The sequence below is a fragment of the Condylura cristata genome, unplaced genomic scaffold, assembly GCF_000260355.1.
Source record: "Condylura cristata isolate star-nosed mole 26May11 unplaced genomic scaffold, ConCri1.0 scaffold00011, whole genome shotgun sequence".
NCBI classification, from domain to species: domain Eukaryota; kingdom Metazoa; phylum Chordata; class Mammalia; order Eulipotyphla; family Talpidae; genus Condylura; species Condylura cristata.
The window spans coordinates 31,561,710-31,580,850 of NW_004567112.1; the positions used below are offsets into that span (position 1 = coordinate 31,561,710).

A 19,141-nucleotide genomic window follows, 5' to 3' on the forward strand; every position below is an offset into this window, starting at 1 on the left:
AGAGTGGGAACAGAACAGGCAGATCGATGAAGTACACTGCTGAGGGGAGCAGCGGGCGGGTCAGGAGAGGTCTGCCACACCATGTGGTCATCTCCAGGGCAGGCGGGAATCGAACTCATGCAGAAGCGGCTTTAGATTCTCAGTGCTGTGCTTTAACCCGCTGCACCACCAGGGAGGGCCTAGGAAAGCATTTTTTTAAGTAAAGTAAAACTACAAAACAATATGATAGGTCTTCCTTTGTCAGTTATAAAGTAGATGAGAAAGCAGTCTCCAGAATTCTAGAAGTATTATGCAAATATAATCATTTTAATCTACAATTAAGTGGCAGGATAAACAGCACCCAACTAGAAAGCCAGGGGCTGGGTTCTATGTGTACTCTTCCATGGTGTCACCCTAGAGATTCTCTCAATATCTGGAAGTCAGAGGCTTTATCACAAAATGAAAGGGGTAAAGAAGGAAAAAAAATGAAAGGGGTGAAGTCAGGTCATCTTAAGTATCTTTTCTGGTGTCTGGTTCTCTGTAATGCAGTTTGGGAGGGAAAGGAGATTATGGAACCTCTATTCAATATATAATACTTTCAAAGTTTCTACTTTTTTGAGTCCTGTTCTTATTTAAATGTACATATCTACATATTTTTTCTCATGCTCTTCAGCACATTTAAATGCGTTTTCCTGTTTAACAGCCTCTTCATCCTTTGCAACAAAAAAAGCTCCTCAAAGATGTATTTTTCATTTCTTGCTTTTATTCCTTTTCAACTTGCTTTTTTAATTTCTCTAAGAACTCTTCTGGTGCTGTGGAGGGCATGTTGGCCTCCATTTTGTCAGATTTACCACACTGATGCAAACCACATCTCTCTTCCTGAGCTCTCAGCTGTTGGAGAGATAAGATAGAGCTCACCTTAGCCATGCCTTCCCACAGAGAAGCTGACTAGGCCCCCTGCCACTGTGGCCTCTGCTGTCACATCTGTAACAGCATTTTGCTTGGAACCTGATTTGGCTGTAGATACTCACCCTTTAAGATCCACTTCCATGGGCCCTGCTGAAGGAAGTGGGTCTCTGATTCATTGCTCTGGTTTCACCCTTCCCACTGGCCTTGCTCATCACACCCACTTCCTGAGCATCTTGGAGCCTGAAAAGAAATAGGTGGGGAAGCCCCAGCACCATAGCTCCAGGCCCAGCCTGTACCAAGCTGTGAAGTCCCCCAGGCTCTTCAGGGTATGACAATAAAGGTCCTAAAAGATTTGAAGAAGGAAGAACAGAGTAAATCTAAAGAAGTTAGTTCTAAACATATGAAGAACACTCCAGCCCGAGGGAAGTACAAGAACTAAGGGCCTAAAGCAGGGAAGAAGCCACGAGCAAGGGAAGGAAAACTTACAGAATGTCAGGTGTAGAGTGGAGAATGGACAGAAGAGCTCAGTGAGGGAAGCAGAGAAATCAGTTCAGGAGGTCATAAAGTTGTTCCAGGAACAGAGGCAGATTGACCAGCATTGTATCGATGGAAACAGAAATACAGATGTGTTACTGACATCCAATACCACACGCTGAAGAAAGTCAAAGTCTGCCAACCCAAACTCCAGTGGTGAGGAAACAGGCCTGTGCGTGCAGTGACCACCCAGGTCAGCAGAAGGTAGCCACTCCCCTCAGAGGCGGCCTATCCAACGACAACAATTGGTCTTTCTACTTAATTGCGAACTAACACTGGCAAAAATAACCATCCAGTCTTTTGCAGCAACTTGGATGGAGCTGGAAAAGGTCATGCTTAGTGAGATAAGCCAGAAAGAGAAAGAAAAATACCGGATGGTTTCACTCATAGCAGGAGTATAATGGACCAGGCGAAAAAATAACAAAAATAATGAACAACCATAGACCAGAGACATTCTGTGGGGGTGGAGTGGGGAATGGGATCAAAAATGGGGGGGGGGGAAGGGAGGGAAATGCACAGGACTATGGTGGTGGCACAGGGGTGATTTGGTGATGGGAAACCCGCGGGGATTACAATCGAGATGGAAAAAAAAATGTGCAAAATGATGTAAAAAATAAACTTTGTAATAAATAAAATAAAATAAAATAAAAGGAAAACACACACACAAAAATAAATAACCATCCATATTTTAACCATCTACTCACAAACACTATGGTAGGCCATCTATAAGACCAACCCTAGATATCATGACCAAAGAACATAGTAACCACCAAATCTACCCAACGCATCCAGGACACCTCATCCAAGAGGAGAAGCTTTAATTGTAGTTTAGTAAAGAGAAAACTTAATCATTTTCCTCGATCCCTTGTTTAGAGAATGGCTGTAAATAATAGGGCGTGAAAACACAGAATGCTGATTTAAAAAAACAAACAAAAAAACCCCACAGAAATAAATTCAGGCAATCCTTAAGGAGAGGTTGCCCTGCCTCACAATCAGATCTGCCATGGCACTGAGTCAGACTCATTTGGACAAGGGAATAAGGACCATACAGTCAGAAAGCCATATGCCATGTCTCGTCTTGGGATAATCCAGTATTTCCCAAGAAAATAATAGAGACAGTTACCTCCTAGAAAAAGAGAGACACGTAATATGAACAGTGGCAACAAAAGGAAAAATAGAAACCTGTAGCCAAAAAAAAAGGATTTCAGGTCCATGTCAGCTGAGTGCTGTAGAGGAGAATCAGTCCTCCCTGAGGAGTTCTGTGGCTCCCTGCCATCTCTCGAGCCACTGAGAATTTGAGTGGAAAAATTCTTGGTCCTGTTGTTTATCTAGAGTATAATTTGTAGCAACCACGAAGCAGGGAGAGACTCATCCACAGCTCCTGAGCTAATGGAGACAAGTGATAACGTTTCCAGAGCTCCATTTTGGCTAATTTATCACACAGCGTGACCCACTGACAGCTACAGCTGTGTAGCATCTACCTCACACATAGCCAAAGTGGAGATTTTTAAAAGTAACATTAATCATGTGGGAAATTTTGAAAAAGCCTATGAGAAATGCCAAGTGTAGACTAGCAAGAATTTTGAGATTACTGGACTAGAGGAATGAGTAGAATGTCACTACACAGGCCTCTCTCCCTGGTGGTACAGCAGGTTAAAGCTCACCATTATGAAGCTTTCCAAAGCCACTGCAACATGAGTTGGATTCGAGGCCAGGGAGGTGACCCACATGGCGTGGCAGACCTCTCCTGACCGCCTGCTGCTCCCCTCAGCAGTGTACTTTGTCCATCTGCCTGTTCTGCTCCCCACTCTATCTCTGGTGAATCCTCTCACCACCCCTGCACCTCTGGTCTGCACCCCAGTTCTATATGCATACATAAATAAATCTTTAAAAAAAAAAAAGTCACTACACAGTGACCTTTGAATTCAGAAATTCAAAGCAAAGAAGCTTTTTATCTAAAATCTAGAATAAGATTCCTATCATTCTTGAGGATACCTACAATACAAAAACTTAGAAAAAACCCTTTCCTCATTACTCCACCTGGCCTGTCTCTACTCTAAATTGAAAGCTCTTTGACAGGAGTTTCTTATTTCATTCATCATTTCCAACTTCTAAAGTAGAGCCTCCATCTGGTAGGTCAAAATAAGTATTTATTAAATTGAAGTAGGTTCTGGTAAATGAGCCTGTCCTAACTAGGCCCACTGTAACATCCAAGCCTCTTCTTGAGAGTCCTTGGCCCTTTCAGAAAAGCAGCATCTCTAAGGGAGTGGAGAGATGCTAGGCAGATGTCCTGCTCCTACAGAAGAAGGAGTCAGCTTTGAGCCAGGCCACAGAGGAGAGGAGCAGGAGTGGGCCAATCCTGATGCCACTTACTCTCTCAGGCTCAGCCCATGACATGGCCCCTCAGTCTCCATCCCTCCATAAAAATGTCCTCTAAGGGCAAAGCCACCTATGTTCCCAAACACGAGAGAGAGGTAAGAAAGCACAAGTTCTGGGCCCTCCCTGGTGGCTCAGCGGGTTAAAGTACAGCACTAAGAAGCTTAAGTCACTTCTGCATGAGTTTGATCCCAGCCTGCCCCGGAGGTGACCACATGGCACGGCAGACCTCTCCTGACCCGCCCGCTGCTCCCCTCAGCAGTGTACTTTGTCGATCTGCCTGTTCTGCTCCCCACTCTGTCCCTGGTGAATCCTCTCACCCTCGCATCTCTGGCCTGTATACCCCAGTTCTGTATGAATAAATAAATAAATCTTAAAAAAAAAAAAAAGAAAGAAAGCACAAGTTCTGTTCCAGTCCTACCCCTGCTTGGCAGGACAATCTGCTCTCTGGGCTACTATATTCCCCTAAGTGAAGAGAGTATCTCTCTTCTCTGTAGTGCTCTGGATTTATAGATAGGGAGACTTACCTACTTCTGAGCTGTCATGTATGGTTCTTTTAAAATTGCTTTCCAGGCGTGGTAAGAGTTTTCACTTAGCGTCTTTAAAAAAACAACCAGGTTTGCAAAATATTCTGATAAAATGTTTACAATTAGATGCACTTGTGAATGCAATACAATTACAGCACTGAAGCAAGATGATTTCCCCACTATTCAACAATAGTGGGAAATAATTAAATGCTTCCTATAAGACTGAAAGGTACGGTTTTATATCTCAAAATGCAAGTGTTTTAACAGAACTAAAACAGATTGTTACCCCTTGGAGTCTACTACACATGTTAAATTATTATTATTCTGATTATCACACCATGATTATAATGTATTCCATTTAGCACCATAGATTGTATTTGCTAAGTAGTCCTAGATAATTTATTACTTATCCACTCAATGGTTCTTACACAGCACCAGAGCAAAAGTTAAGGACAAAATGTAAGCCTTTAGTCTAAATAGATTTAATTTTCAGTACTCAAAGCTGAGCCTTATTCTGCCTGCACAGAGCTGGTTTGGTATAATTCCTTTTGTCACAATGTCCCCAGATAATAATTCTTTAATTGCTTCATAGATGGGAATATTAATCATGGGGCAACCTTCAGTAAGGCCAAAATTATGGTGTTTCTTATCCCCAAAAGTTAATAGGAGGAAAAGATTATTCTGCCCTTCCTTTCTTCTGTCTCAGTACACAGCTTGTGTAGTGCCAGTCAATGTCCTGTAATGACTATATTTAAGCAAATGTTGCATCTACCCCCAGGAATTCTGAGTTCCTCAAGGAAGGAACTTAGATTCATCTCTGGAATTTACACCAAATCTAGATCCTGCAACTGAAAGAGCTTGACTATATATAAACACAGCCCATTTAGGTACATTCAGGACCTGCTTTGACCATTGTTTCACACTTCTGGTTTGTTTTTTTTGGTTTGTTTGTTTTGTTTGTTTTTTTAAGATTTATTTATTTGTGCATACAGAACTGGGATATAGGCCAGAGGCACAAGGCCAGTGAGAAGATTCACCAGAGACAGAGTGGGGAGCAGAACAGGCAGACTGACGAAGTACACTGCTGAGGGGAGCAGTGAGCGGGTCAGGAGAGGTCTGTCACTCCTCACACTTCTGTTTTATTGTGTGACAACAGATCAGTTGGTCAGTTGATCAATAGGTTAGTTTGGGAGAAAGGGTGGGGTTGCAGAAAGTTAATCACCCACTGCATGACCGATTCTATACTGTGCACTGGACATGCAGAATTCAAGATGTTTCTTTCCCTCCAGCTAGTCCTAGTACTTAGGGGGAGATGAACCTACAATAATATATGCACAAAGCAAACCATGAAGTGATGTGACAGAGGTTCAAAGAGTGTGTCTGCCTACTTATACCAACCAGAATGACTCTTGGTTTGACAAGTGTGTGCACAGCTCCCTTCACTACCCTAGTGTGACACTGGAGAACCCCTTTGTGAGCCTATCCATTCTGAAGATGCTTAAGTCCTCTAGAGTGAGAAGTTCATTCATAGAGCAGGAGAGCAAATCTGTTTGCAAATTGGGGTCAAGAGGCCTCCCAAGTTTATTGTGAATGTAAGATGGGTGCCACACATAGACAATTTTTAAGCAGAGCTATTTCCAGAGTTCTTGGCTAAACATGGAGAGAAACAGTTTGATCTGCACTAAGTTTAAGCTGGGAAAATAAGAGATGAGACCGAATTTTTTTTAAAGATTTATTATTTATGCTTACAGAACTGGGGTACAGGCAAGAGGTGTGCTAGGTGAGAGGATTCATCAGAGACAGAGTGGGGAGCAGAACAAGCAGATATGCTGAAACACACTGCTGAGGGGAGCAGTGGGTAGGTCAGGAGAGGTCTGCCGCGCCATGTGGGTCAGCTCCCTGGCCGGGAATCGAACTCATGCTGCAGGAGCTTCGGCGAGCCTCATAGTGCGGTGCTTTAATATATTGTGCCACCAGGGAGAGCCTGAGACAGAATTTTTGCACTGTGTTACAAAGACTTCATTGAGACACTGGAAATTCTTGGAGAAAAACTCCAAAGAATTATCTGAATGAGACAATCATATGAATTACAGAGAAAGGGGTAAGTCTTATATCACAAAAGTAAGAGACAATGTACGGAAGGAGGCAACTGAAAAACAAAAAGACAGTAGGAAAGAGGAAGTGTGTGTACAAAAATTTTTTTGGCTATGAATCTGGGGGAAAATTAACTTTGAGTTAAGTTTCTTCTTAAACCATAAACTAAATAAACTTCTAAATGAATCGCAGAGCCACGTATTTGGATATTAAATTTCAATTATAGAAAAATAAGATATAAAATTGAGTATCAAGTATGTAAATTTAGAAGTAATAAGAGAAATCACAAAGAATAGATCATCAGATATAATTACATACAATTAAAATTTCTGCATTGTGAAAGAAACCAAAATAAAAAGGCAGATGAGAAATGAAATGCTTCTGTAAACATATTTTTAAAAAAAAACAAAGACGTATTGATTTTGTTCTGTGAAGAACAAAGGAACAGGAATTTAAAAGATGAAAACAATTAAATAGTAGATGAATAAGTAAAATGTTCTCAATAGACTAAAAGGTACTATTATCATTATTCCATTATTCTATTAATATTATTAAATAGCATTTAACAATGATTACTGCCTAATCACTGTTAGGCAGTAATCATTGTTAGGCAATGTTGAATACATATTACTCTGAGCCTTTCTTGTAAAAATTACTTGATAATGGATTTAATGCCAAGGAATAATCAAAATTAAAAATCAGATACAGAAAACTATGGTAAAAGATTAGTAGTGATCATTTAATCCATCTAGATATAGGACTAAAAGTAAGATTTACAGACCAAGTGCAAATAGTATAAACCTTAACTAAGTAAAAGTAATAATATATAATAAAATAAAGACATGAAGAAAATGGAAATAGACAAAATTTAAAAAGTGCCACATCTTTCAATCCCTTATATCAAGTTGCTTGATGAAGTATCTACACTTTTAAATGATCTAATTCAAAAAGTAACTCCCACATGTTAACATTTTAGAAGCTCTTTCTTAAACTTTGGAAGGATCTTTTGAGAAGAAAGTGATGCCGTGTATAACCATTACTTATAATTAACTCTTTGGGCCTTCCTGGTGGCACAAGGGTTAAATCTCAGTACTATGAAACTATCGGGCAGCCACTGAAGCATGAGTTTGATCCCAGGCCAGGGAGCTGGCCCACCAACACAGCAGACTTCTCCTGTCTCACTTGCTGCTTCCCTTAGCAGTGTATTTCAATCAATCCACCTTTTCTGCTCCCCATTCTGTCTCTGGTGGATCCTCCCACCCCCTTCCCCAAACACACACCTCTGGCCTACACCCTAGCTCTTGTATGCATCAATAAATAAATCTTTTTTTTTTAAAGATTTATTTATTTATTCGTACAGAATTGGGGTGCAGGCTAGAGATGCAGAGGGTGAGAGGATTCACCAGAGACAGAGTGGGGAGCAGAACAGGCAGACTAATGAAGCACACTGCTGAGGGGAGCAGCGGGCGGGTCAGGAGAGGTCTGCCTCGCCATGTGGATCTCCTCCAGGGCAGGCGGGAATCGAACTCATGTGGAAGTGGCTTAAGCTTCTCAGTGCTGTGCTTTAACCTGCTGTGCCACTAGGGAGGGCCCAAATCTTTTTTTTTTTTTTTAAGTGAAAAAATAAAGCCAACTCTTCTTTCAGTTTCTTCTCTAATATTCAAGAAAAATTAATTTTAACTTTATAAATTTAATGATGGGCTTTAGTCTGTAAATTGGAGGTGGTCTTTATGAAAACAAGCCCCTGTTTACTTCCAGAGGCTCAGGACAAGCAGTCTCTGGGGCAAGCTGTCTGGCCGCCCTTTCCTAAGAGGGATCAGGAAACAGACATGCAGTATGTGAAATTTTATATAGAACTGAAATGTTCGATTATTGTGGCTAAAATAAACTAAGTTGTTGGAAATAAAAGGAGGAAGAGAAAGAGAATGTGCTTGCTATTTCTTTTAGAAAATAAAAGGGGACAGCATTAGAGAATAAAAAGATATGTCAGAATCTTCCAAATTAAAGGAAACAGGCGAATAAAAATACATTCAGTCTAACCAACAAAAAGAAAGATTAGGGAAAGAGGAAAAAAATCAAGTGAAATAGATGCTAAGCTTTTAATATGTTGAAAGGAATAAATGCATGTATCATTCAGACTTTCCAGATAAATAATTAAAATGTGTTTAAAACAGCATATTATATATTATTCACCAGAAAGATGCCTAAAATGACATATGTCAAAAATAAGTGAGACAAAAATAATATCAGCAAATGAAAATTAACAGACAAGCAACATCATCAGTAATAACCTCAATATCAAGCCAGTCTCAATTTAAGGTCAAAAGCATTTCATAAGGTAGTTAGCATTATCATAAAACATGTAATCTGTGATGGAATTATATGTACTTAGTGCCCAATAACATAGCAACCAAAGCAAAATCTATGAATAAAGTTTGAGACAAGTACAGTTTGAATTTAAAATATAAATACCCTTGTAAAATTTTACAGATGCAGCTGACAAAAAATAACAAAGAATAAAAATTTGATTAAGGACATCAGCATTTAATGATTAGTACCCAAGGAACTTTCACAATACTCATTAAATTTTAAAGATGTAGAAATTGAGGTTCAGGATAGTAGTGACACATCTAAGGTCACGAAGTCACTTAGAACAGATCAGTCGCTGCCCAGAGGGGGTGGTGAATAATCTCTCTTAGATCCAGGCAAGATATTCCTCTCACAGACCTGGGCCTCAGCCTTCTTTCCCTCCCAAGAGGTGGACAAGAACCAAGCACACAACCTGAATTTCTGCATGAGTCAGTCTCAAGGTGAGCTACAGACCCTTGATATGTCTGAGCTTTACTCTTAGTCCCCTGAGACACAGCATCTCCCTCCCTCTCACCTGCCAGCCAACATCCCTCCACCACCTGCGGACTCATCTTAGTGCTTCAACACAGCAAGCTCTCAATAAATATTTGATACTGATTCCATGGCTATATAATTGCTACTTTAACACAGTAATATCATAATTAGATTAACGATAATTTCTATAACTTGGTATATAAGAACTTTGTGTGTTTCAGCTGATGGGGACATTTCAGGCAGGCATCATCAGAGGCATGGAACAGGTGATAAAACAAGACCCAAAGTTGCTCAACTAGCAGGTGAAAGACCAAACTGACACCATGACAGGCTTCAGAATGCTTCTGAACCAGTCAGGCCTAAGTTCAATTATCAACAAGGCGCCAAGGCCTTGTTGAATGTCTTAATCTTGCTCATCCCCTAGCAACAGTCAGTTAGCAAATAGGCAAGTAACCAGTACATATCAGGAAAACACCAGAAGTCCTAAGGTATGGGGGCCGAGTAGTGAAGGTCACATCTTACATGCATAGACCAACCGGGTTAAGACAAGATAACTTTGTTCAATGTCCACCAATCAATGCACTGCTGAGCTGAAACTCCCCTGTCCTGTAATAAAAACCTCGCCTTCCCTGAGCTCAGGGCTCTCAACTTCGGCCACTGCACAGGTTGGGAGCCCAGGCTCAAGCTTGCAATAAAGACCTTCGTGTGCTTTGCATCAGAATCAGCTCCTTGGTGGTCTTTGGGAAACTTGAAACCTGGCACAACACAGGGTTCTAAGAGCATACTCTTTCCGAATCTAAATCAAGACCACACTATAAAATGGTGATTGCTTTCTCCTCACTAAAATTGTATAATGCCCTTTAAGTTTGCTCAGTAGGATTAGTTTTTTTCATCTGTCCCTAGGATTAATTTCCCAGGACTTTTCTGGCCATTTCTGGTTATTATAAAGTCCTGTCGTCACTTGAAGTCACAAAGCTCAGTCTTGATTATGAACTTAGAAGGTCTGGCTCTATATAATAATCAACACTAAAATCTTAATTTGAAAATAAGACTTACCCTCTCTTCTTGCTCACCTCCTCTCCTACTTGCTAAATGCTGTTTCTTTTAACTTCTTTCAATTTTTAAATATGGAAACTTCTGAGCACACATAGATAGTGGGATAACACCATGCTCACCTTCAACAACCAACTCCCAGCCATTGTTTTAATTATCTCCCATTCACCTTTATCTGGCTGCCATTTCTGATCCCTGAGCCCTCAGGGTTGGTTCATTGAGAAGTCAAGAGAGCAGAAAAAACTGTCACTTGAGTAACAGTGATGCTCACTCTTGTCTACTCTCTGCACCCGATTAGTGTTTAAAGACCTTTTCTTTAATGGAGAGTATTGGTAAGTTCTTTGGAGAATCCTCTGTAGGTATCTTCCCCCTGCTGCCTCCTGGGCTGGATACATCTCTGCTCTGTTGAATAGCTCAGTCTTTTCTCTACATCTCAGGAATCCCATAGTCTCCCTTGAGGCCTTTTCTCTGCAGGAAAGGCCCTACAGCACAGGAGTGAAGAGCTGGGCAGCTCCCTCAAGAGGCTTCATCTGCTAGTGCTGAACATGCAGGCAGCCTTGGCCTCATAAATTCCAGGACAAGTGTCAACCCAGACACATCCCTTTCAGCTGGCCCATCGGCAGGAAGTAAGCCCTTCTTTCACTCCTTAGATTTCTCAGTGAGATTCTTACTAAGCAAACAGAGTTCAAGGTGTCTCCAGCTTTTCGTAAATTCACCTTAGGCCACTTTACTGTACAAAAGACTTGTGCTACAGCCTGTTGTCACTCACTGAGAGAAATTCAAAGAGGATTTTTGCTTTTTGAGTACAAGTAGAAAACACAGGTAACCGCAGCATCTTTTGGGGGTGTCATCTTGGGAGTGGCCACCACAAGCTCCTTCCTCAGAACTTTTTGTGCAAGCTGTGCCTTTATCATACCACCCATGTTTTTACTGTGAGGGTTATTTTAGGTTTTATGTGAAATTTGGTATGAGGTGGTAGAATATTTGGGGGGTCTGGGACTACTCAAAAATTTCCCATAAATTAATGGTAATTGCCTCAGGGCTTTATATGCTATCTATTTACAAAAGGTTTTATGCTCCACTCTCACCTATCAGAAGATGCTCCTCTCTTAAAATATATGTATGTACACACACACACAAAATATATACATGTATGTATACACATATGGATATGTGTATATACTTATATTTCCTAACCCGGTTACCACCATCAAAGAGGTAGAGTAACTAAATCACAGCTGTTCAAAATGTGGCTCTAACAAGCCAGGCAGAGAGCCTGTGCTGGACTGTAAGTGAATGCACTCCTCTCTCATCAAGAAAATCTCACTATTAAAAATAAAAATACCCAGTTAGTTGAGTTAAACAATGATCATAGGCATCTAGTTGATTTACTTTTTAGTTCAACTTCCTTACATTACTGCAAACTAGAAACAAATAACTAATGCGCTAACTGCAACTGTTGATCATTTGTTTTAGAATTTTTCCATGATGGAAGCATACCAAAATTTGGTTTCTCGGCCCTCCCTTGTGGCACAGCGGGTTAAAGCACAGCATTAAGAAGCTTAAGCCATTTCCGCATGAGTTCAATCCCCGCCTGCCCCGGAGGAGATCCACATGGCGCAGCAGACCTCTCCTGGCCCGCCCGCTGCTCCCCTCAGCAGTGTACTTCATTGATCTACCTGTTCTGCTCCCCACTCTGTCTCTGGTGAATCCTCTCACCCTCTGCATCTCTGGCTTGTACCCCAGTTCTGTGTGAATAAATAAATAAATCTTAAAAAAAAAATTTGGTTTCTCAGTCAAAACTGAGAGAGAAAAATCTAATTATAAGACTAAGGTATTGGGGGTAGGAATAAGGGGGGGCAGGGAAAGGAGGAAGCGTTAAGGACTTAGGACTTCGACCTATATATACAGAGAAATTACAAAGACCCAGATTCTAGAAAAAATTACAAAGATCCAGATTCTAGAAACTAGGAAGACTCAGCTTCTAGAAAGACATTACAAAGATCCAGATTCCAGAGAGTCTTGAGTCCAGGTCCCTTGGAGATGGCCACTGGTGACTCCTGGGAAGTCCCTGCTTCTGTTTTACTGAGGAAATAGACCACGTGGCTTCATACCCATGCCCCCTGGTTCTCACCAGTGCAGACTGCCAGCCTCAAGTGCTTTTTCCCCGTGTGGGCTTTATCTCCCCAGAAAGTCTCCTTTTCCTTTCTACCATCAATAAATGACAGAGGAGCTCGTATATAATGCCCTATCTCCTGACTGCATAAGGGGATGAGAGGGACAGCCAAGCACTCATAGCTGCAGACTCAGCCAATGAGAAGACCCTTCCAGGTAGCTGCAAATTCAGGAGAAGGCCCCCAGAGAGCCTGCAACGCCACTGCAGTGTGGCAATTAGGAGGCCCTGAGAGGAGCAAGGAGTACCCGTTGCTGCATGGGCTGTACTGTTCTGTATATATTTCATTCACATTTCTGAAGGGCATACAGTGAACAAAGGGCCATCAGCAGGCAGACAAAGAATGGCTTCCCCCTGGGGTCAGCACCATGATCTTACAAAGTAGAGTCAAGGTGGAAGTTAGAAACCTCCTGCCCAACTCTTCCTGAGCCACCTACTGGGGTGGCTTCTGTTATCCATCATCTAGATAGTTAATACTGATGCCCAAATCTAAAGGGACCCTGGAATTTTCATATTCCAGGCTCTCAAATTCCCCCGTGTGGTGTGACAAGTCACGCCAGAGATGCAGATACTGACCGTAGGTCTCCCCCTTACTCTGGACTCACCCTCAGTGTTCCCTGCAGCCCTGGGGGAACTACTGAGCCCCCTTGTCTGATGAGCAGCGAGATCCTGCATGGGATTCTGGCCCTGTGTACAAAGATGATGAGGCAGGACTCAAGAGCTCAGAAAATTCACCATTTAGTGCAGAGACTAGTGAGAAAACTATCACAGGCAAACGTGGTTTCAAGTCAGAATATTGACACCACAATACAAAAAGGACCCAGGTCACAAAAGATACAAAAAAATTTAGTAATTTATCTTGGGGCAGCATTTCTTCTTTCTGAGCTTTGACTTCCTCACCTTGAAAATTCAAACAATAGTCTTACTCAAAGTGTAGGGAATTTAAAGATTCAGTGAACTGATACAGGAAAATAGTTTGTAAAATACAAAGTGCAATAACATGAATGGAATAGGATACTGTTTGAATAAATTATATATTCATATTATATAGTTCTCATTATATGATAATGGTTATACTAATTATATAACATTATCTTTCTAACATTATACATAAAATTCGTCAGGAACCATATCTAATCTCTTAGTAAATCCTGCTAGTAATGACTTTAAAGTCTAACAGGAATCTCTGTTGCTCCTCACTCCCACCACTGGCACCATCCAAACCATTTCTTTTTCAAACAACCTAAATGACTGGCTCCCCTGTCCCTTATGGTCCCAGAACTTCACAACAGCAGAAACTCAGCACCCCACCTTGAAGCTCTATTTATGCTCCTTGGAGCCTCTTTATGTAAGTCAAAGTGGCCAGAAGCTGAGGGGTGAACAAAGGTGCAGCTAGCTCGATCGATGTTTCTCTCCTTGGAGGGACCCGGTTGCCAAATCGTGTGGCTTCAAAAAAGACTAAATGGCTTGGCAGGGGCCCCCTCCCTCTGCAGGGCTCTTCCCTAATCCCTACTTCCCACCTCTGCAACTGGACACAAAACCCCAGTTTGTCTCTCCTCTGCCAGGGACCTTCCAGGCAGGGAAGCTACCACAGCTGCAGTAACCAGCCCTCGGTCACTTCATGCCGTTCTTATTTTTAGGCCTGATGCTGTTCCCAAAAAGAAAATAAAAGCAAATAAAATTAACCCCACGCATTGATCCCCAGTCATGTCTGAATGTTACCCCAGCAACCAACTGGGGCTTGACTGTCAATATCTTTCTGTCTTCCCCATGCCATCCTCTTCCTCATTGCGTGACCTAGGACCAGCATGGTCTGCACAGTGCCAGCACTCTGGCCTTTCATGCGGATTCTGTCCTGGACTGGGGACAGAGCCCCAGGGGGCAGAGCCAAGCAACTGGCTCTGTCCATGTGGCCCATGGACTACATACCTGCCCCCATACCCACTTGGGGTTCAAAGGACACACATAAAAGGAGGGGAGGGGGAACAAGGAACTGATTACAGTTATGCTCTCTTGAAACACAGAGAAAAGAATAGGAAAATGGCCTGGAATGTCTTGAGGAAGGGCGTTTACAACCTGGACCTTCCATGATTTCCTCTGAGGTGTTAGAGACTCCTCAGCAGCCTGGAGTGAGGGTGTTTTGTGGGGATAGCCTACCCTCCATGACCCTCAGAGGTCTGGTGTACCCCACCCTCACTCCATCCCACCAAGGTCCTGGTCTCCTGTTCAGTCTCCTGTGATTATTTTCCTTCCCTGTTAATGATCCAGAAAGAATCATGTTAAATTATGTGCACTGAGTTATAGGCACCAATAAGTTGTTAGAGTTCAAGAAATGCCGAGACACAGAACTGATGCAAAAGCCAAGTACAAGCCTTTATTGCTAGACCGGGCTAGGGTCCGATCCCCAGATTGTACCGATGCAGGGGTCTCACCCGGGCGGGATGGACCCCAGCCTTCTAAAGTCCGGGGTATATAAAGGCATTTTGGTGGGCTGAGGAATTTCCATGACATGACTCGCCGTTAGTGCTGAATGGTCATAAGCCCCTGCTTGAGGATGTCTGGTGTAGATAACAGTCAGTTCCTGGCACCCTCACTCCAGGGGTTGGGGGTCGGGAATCGAATCTTGCAACAATTTTACTGGCCTCTGCCTTCGCATTCCTTTACAAAGTAACCTGTGGGCTTCGGAGGCAAGTTCTGGTCAGCTTGGGGTAAGTGAGGTGACTAAATGGGGACCCCAGCCCCTCGCACAGCCTCGGGCTCAATAACAGTCCCAGTAATGAGATCAGAACACAGGGGATGTGGACACGCATGGGGAAAGCAGGGGTCTCACAGACATACAGTCAAACCCTACCTGTGTGCAAGCATGATGTGGTCAACCCTCGGCCACTGCTGGAGCCATGGTGGCTGGTGTGGCCAGGGAATAACTTCATAGAAATGACTTCCAGGCACTAGAGGCAAGTTCAGAGCGGGTCTATTTTCCCCCAGAACAGGGCAGTCTATAACACCCTTCACACACCAGCAGCTCAGGAAGAAGAGGTGTTTGTAACAGGCAGCTGCTACGGCCATTCATTGCTGAGTGTGCTCTGAAGGAGTGTCCTGAGGTGGCCTGGATTCTCTGCAGCAAAAATAGCCTCAGAAGTCTCAGGGCCTATAGAAATGCAGCTCAGAAAAAAACACAGTGAGGGTAGGAGGGCCCCAAGGGCAGCCTGCAGCTAGCCCACAGCCAGGTTCTTCCCTGCTCTTTGGCTTCTCACCTCAGATCCCTCTAAGCGCAGGGTGATCTCCTCCCTGCATGCTCTGTCCAAAATGTTCCGCCTCCAAACTCCCCTTCTTTGAGGCTAAGGCCTTTAGAAATAAAACCATGAAGACATGCTGCTGTTTCTGCTTTCAGTTCTCTCTCATTTCTGCAGGTCAGAGCTCAAATATCCACTTGGCCAGAAGAAGGAAAAAAGAAACTGGGTCACTCTATCAAAGCACCACACCACAGTTACATGAGTCAGGATCCTGGACCATCACTCCCACCCCCACCATTTCTGCTACTAATCATTCTCATGGCCTGGATCACCCCTCCCACTGAGCCCAGGTTCACCTGACCCAGAAGGGCAGACAACTGACACAGAGGTACAGTATATATGTGTCCCTAGAACTATGTAGGTTTGATATGATGCATATTAAACATGTACTTAATGATAAAAGTTAATACTACACAACAGGCTGGGGCACCTTAAGTATGGAGAACTGGAATACCACTCACGTGGCAAGCCTTGCTCTGTAATCCTCACAGCCTCCCATGAGGTGCCATCATTACCGTTCTCATTTTAAAGGAAGGAAGTGGAGACACAGAGAAGGCCACAGAGAAGGCCCAAAGTCACCCAACTTGGAGTTGGAGTCGTGACCCAAGTTCACGGTCTGAACCAGAGCCCCTCACTCTCAACCACCAGGTTTCACCATCAGGCCCTTAACTTGGCTCTAGGTGCTGTGGAAATGAGATAAAAATGCAGAGGTTGGCCCTCCCTGGTGGGGCAATGGGTTAGGATGAAGCACTGCAAGCCAGCCGCAGCCACTTCAGTGAAAGTTTGATCCCTCACCAGGAGGTGACCCACATGGCACAGCAGACCTCTCCTGACTACCCGCTGCTCCCCTCAGCAGTGTACTTCATCAATCTGCCTGTTCTATACCCCACTCTGACTCTAGTAAATCCTCTTATTGCCCCTGCACCTCTGGCCTATACCCCAATTCTGTATGCATAAATAAATAAAATTGTTAAAAAAAAAATTCAAAACCGAATTTTTTTTTAAAGATTTATTTATTTGTGCGCACAGAACTGGGGTACAGGCCAGAGATGCGGAGGGTGAGAGGTTTCACCAGAGACACAGTGGGGAGCAGAACAGGCAGATGGACGAAGTACACTGCTGAGGGGAGCAGCGGGCAGGTCAGGAGAGGTCTCATGTGGATCTCCTCCAGGGCAGGCGGGAATCGAATTCATGCGGAAGTGGCTTAAGCTTCTTAGTGCTGTGTTTTAACCCGCTGCACCACCAGGGAGGGCCTCAGAGCTGAATCTTTTTTTAAAAAGGAAAAAAATGCAGCATTTTGGAGGGTGCTGTCTACCCAGCGTGGCCAGATGCCCACCCTCACCTGCCCTGAGAGTTAGCAGGTGAGGGTGGTAACAGCCAGGTGGTAACAGGAAGGAAGCGGAGGAGGCAGGAGCAGAGTCCAGCCAGGCTGCACAGGCAGACGGCTGGCTTACTACAATTTTGAAATACTTCCAAGCTGGCCTGAAGTCTCCACCCAGCCCCATCCCTGAGAAGTGATCTTCCCAACCCCGCTCAGGACCCGAAACTTAAGGGATCACTGCTGAACTAGTGTGGGTCCTCCAGATGATACCTACTGCTCTGGCTGGAGGCCCAGAGAAGCTGCTAGCCCTGTGCCAGCCTGCTGCTGCTCCCAAGTCAGGTGTCGGGGTAACAAAGGAGGTTACAGCCTTCATGGTTCCCGAGGGCCCAGCTCCTCCCTGCCCTACCACGTGCCTGCCACGTAGGGCCTGCCACGTGGGGCCTGACTCCCGCAGGGTTTGGTCACTAGCTCTCGGGTTGCCCAACCATGCTGGTTAACTGTGCTCTTAGCACGGCACCTGCCAGCCCTCCTCTGGAGCTGTCTCTTCTATTACTCATGCATGGACCCAGACAGACCCCCTCCAGGTTACCACCAGTACCTCCAGGTATGAGCTGCAGCATCACACCCTGCTCCTCTTTCTCTGCCTCACAGCAGCTCTCAGCACCCGGAATCTTGAGTCTGGGTGGCTTTAAAGCAAGGAGGAGTGGTAAGGACCCCTGGCCCTCCAACCACCAGTATGTGCTATGCGGTTCCTACAAGTCTATTTTCAACCACTTAAATACAAGTTATTATTGTATTTAAATTGGAGGGGCCATTATTGGGCCTCTCCTGCATGACATATCTTAGTGTAACATGACCTAGTTTAAAAAAAAACAAAAAACTGTCCTCTGCTCAGCTGATGGTGACAACTACTTAGCTATACTAACTGTGCACCAAACACTGCACCTAAGTGCTTTCCTTTTATCATCTAAATCCTTGCAGTGAACCCTGGAGGATGGATTGTTGCCGCCTTCCTTTTACAGCGGAACCTCTGAAACACAGAGAGAGGTTAAGGAACCTGTCCAGGTCATGCAGCAAATCATGGATATTTGAATTCACTTCAGCACTGGTATGTGCGACTGTTTCAGGGTTAATTATATGAGCCAACAGCTAGGGAAGGGGTCGGATTCCAGGGAGAGTGTTCCTTTTTTATGTCCTGGAGGGAGAGAGGGGTCACCCTGTTCCAGAAAGAACTGCAGGTTGCTGGGAGAGGCAGAGCATTCTCATCGACACTTGCCCACTGGCCACCCTTTCCAGAAGCTTTCTTTTCTCACCAAAAAACTCACGTGTCGATGCCAGACTTCCCAGGTGTGGGCAAAAACCTCACTCTGGGGACCTAGGTCTTGGGAAGAAGACTTCTTCATCCAGCTTTTTTTTTTCTCCCGGTCAGAGCCCGTTTTCCTCGGATACTCGACTGCATGGCGCCACCTACTGGACAAATGGAAGGTCTCCTTCCTGGCGCAGCTCGGTTGATCCGGCTGCGGGTGCCTCTTCCTCTGGTCCCCGCCCACCTCCTGCTCCCTTCGCCCTGGCTGGAGAGACACCTTCAGCTAGAAACTCGTGCGGTGAGCACCGGTTTGTACATCTGGATCTTTTTACGGGATCAGCCAGTAGCGTGATGGTCTTTTGTTTATTAATGTGCCTCTCAGGACACCCCTCCCAGACGATTCTCACCCCTCGGTCAGGGACCCTAACTCCTTAACCCCTTTGAGCCTCTGTTTCCTCGTCTACTGAAATACAGAACTGTCGTGTTGCAGGTGTTCAGCGAGGTGGAAAGGGGCCCGGTGAGGCTACACACCTGTCTAGGGAAGCCACGTGCTGCTGGCAAGCCAGTGAGCCTGTGACAGCCGGAAACCTACCATGGCATGTGGAGATTATCCAAGCTGCCAGGTATTGTGTGAAATGTGGAACCGAGGCTTCTGGACAGTTCGTTGACCTAACTTCCTAGGTCATAGACATGAGACTCACACGGGAGCCCCAGCAAAACGACTGACTGACT

At 44.1% G+C, this 19,141-nt stretch overlaps 1 protein-coding gene across 1 annotated transcript in view; it reads right to left on the minus strand.

Moving 5' to 3' along the window:
• Positions 1-741: 741 nt before the first annotated feature.
• The window catches only part of LOC105853501 (chromosome unknown open reading frame, human C15orf40), a 24,722-nt gene continuing 6,322 nt past the window's right edge, over positions 742-19,141 (minus strand). Inside the window, 3 exon segments of the mRNA XM_012723470.1 lie at positions 742-845; positions 848-863; positions 929-1,055. Of these exon segments, the coding sequence (XP_012578924.1) occupies positions 742-845; positions 848-863; positions 929-1,055 (247 nt within the window).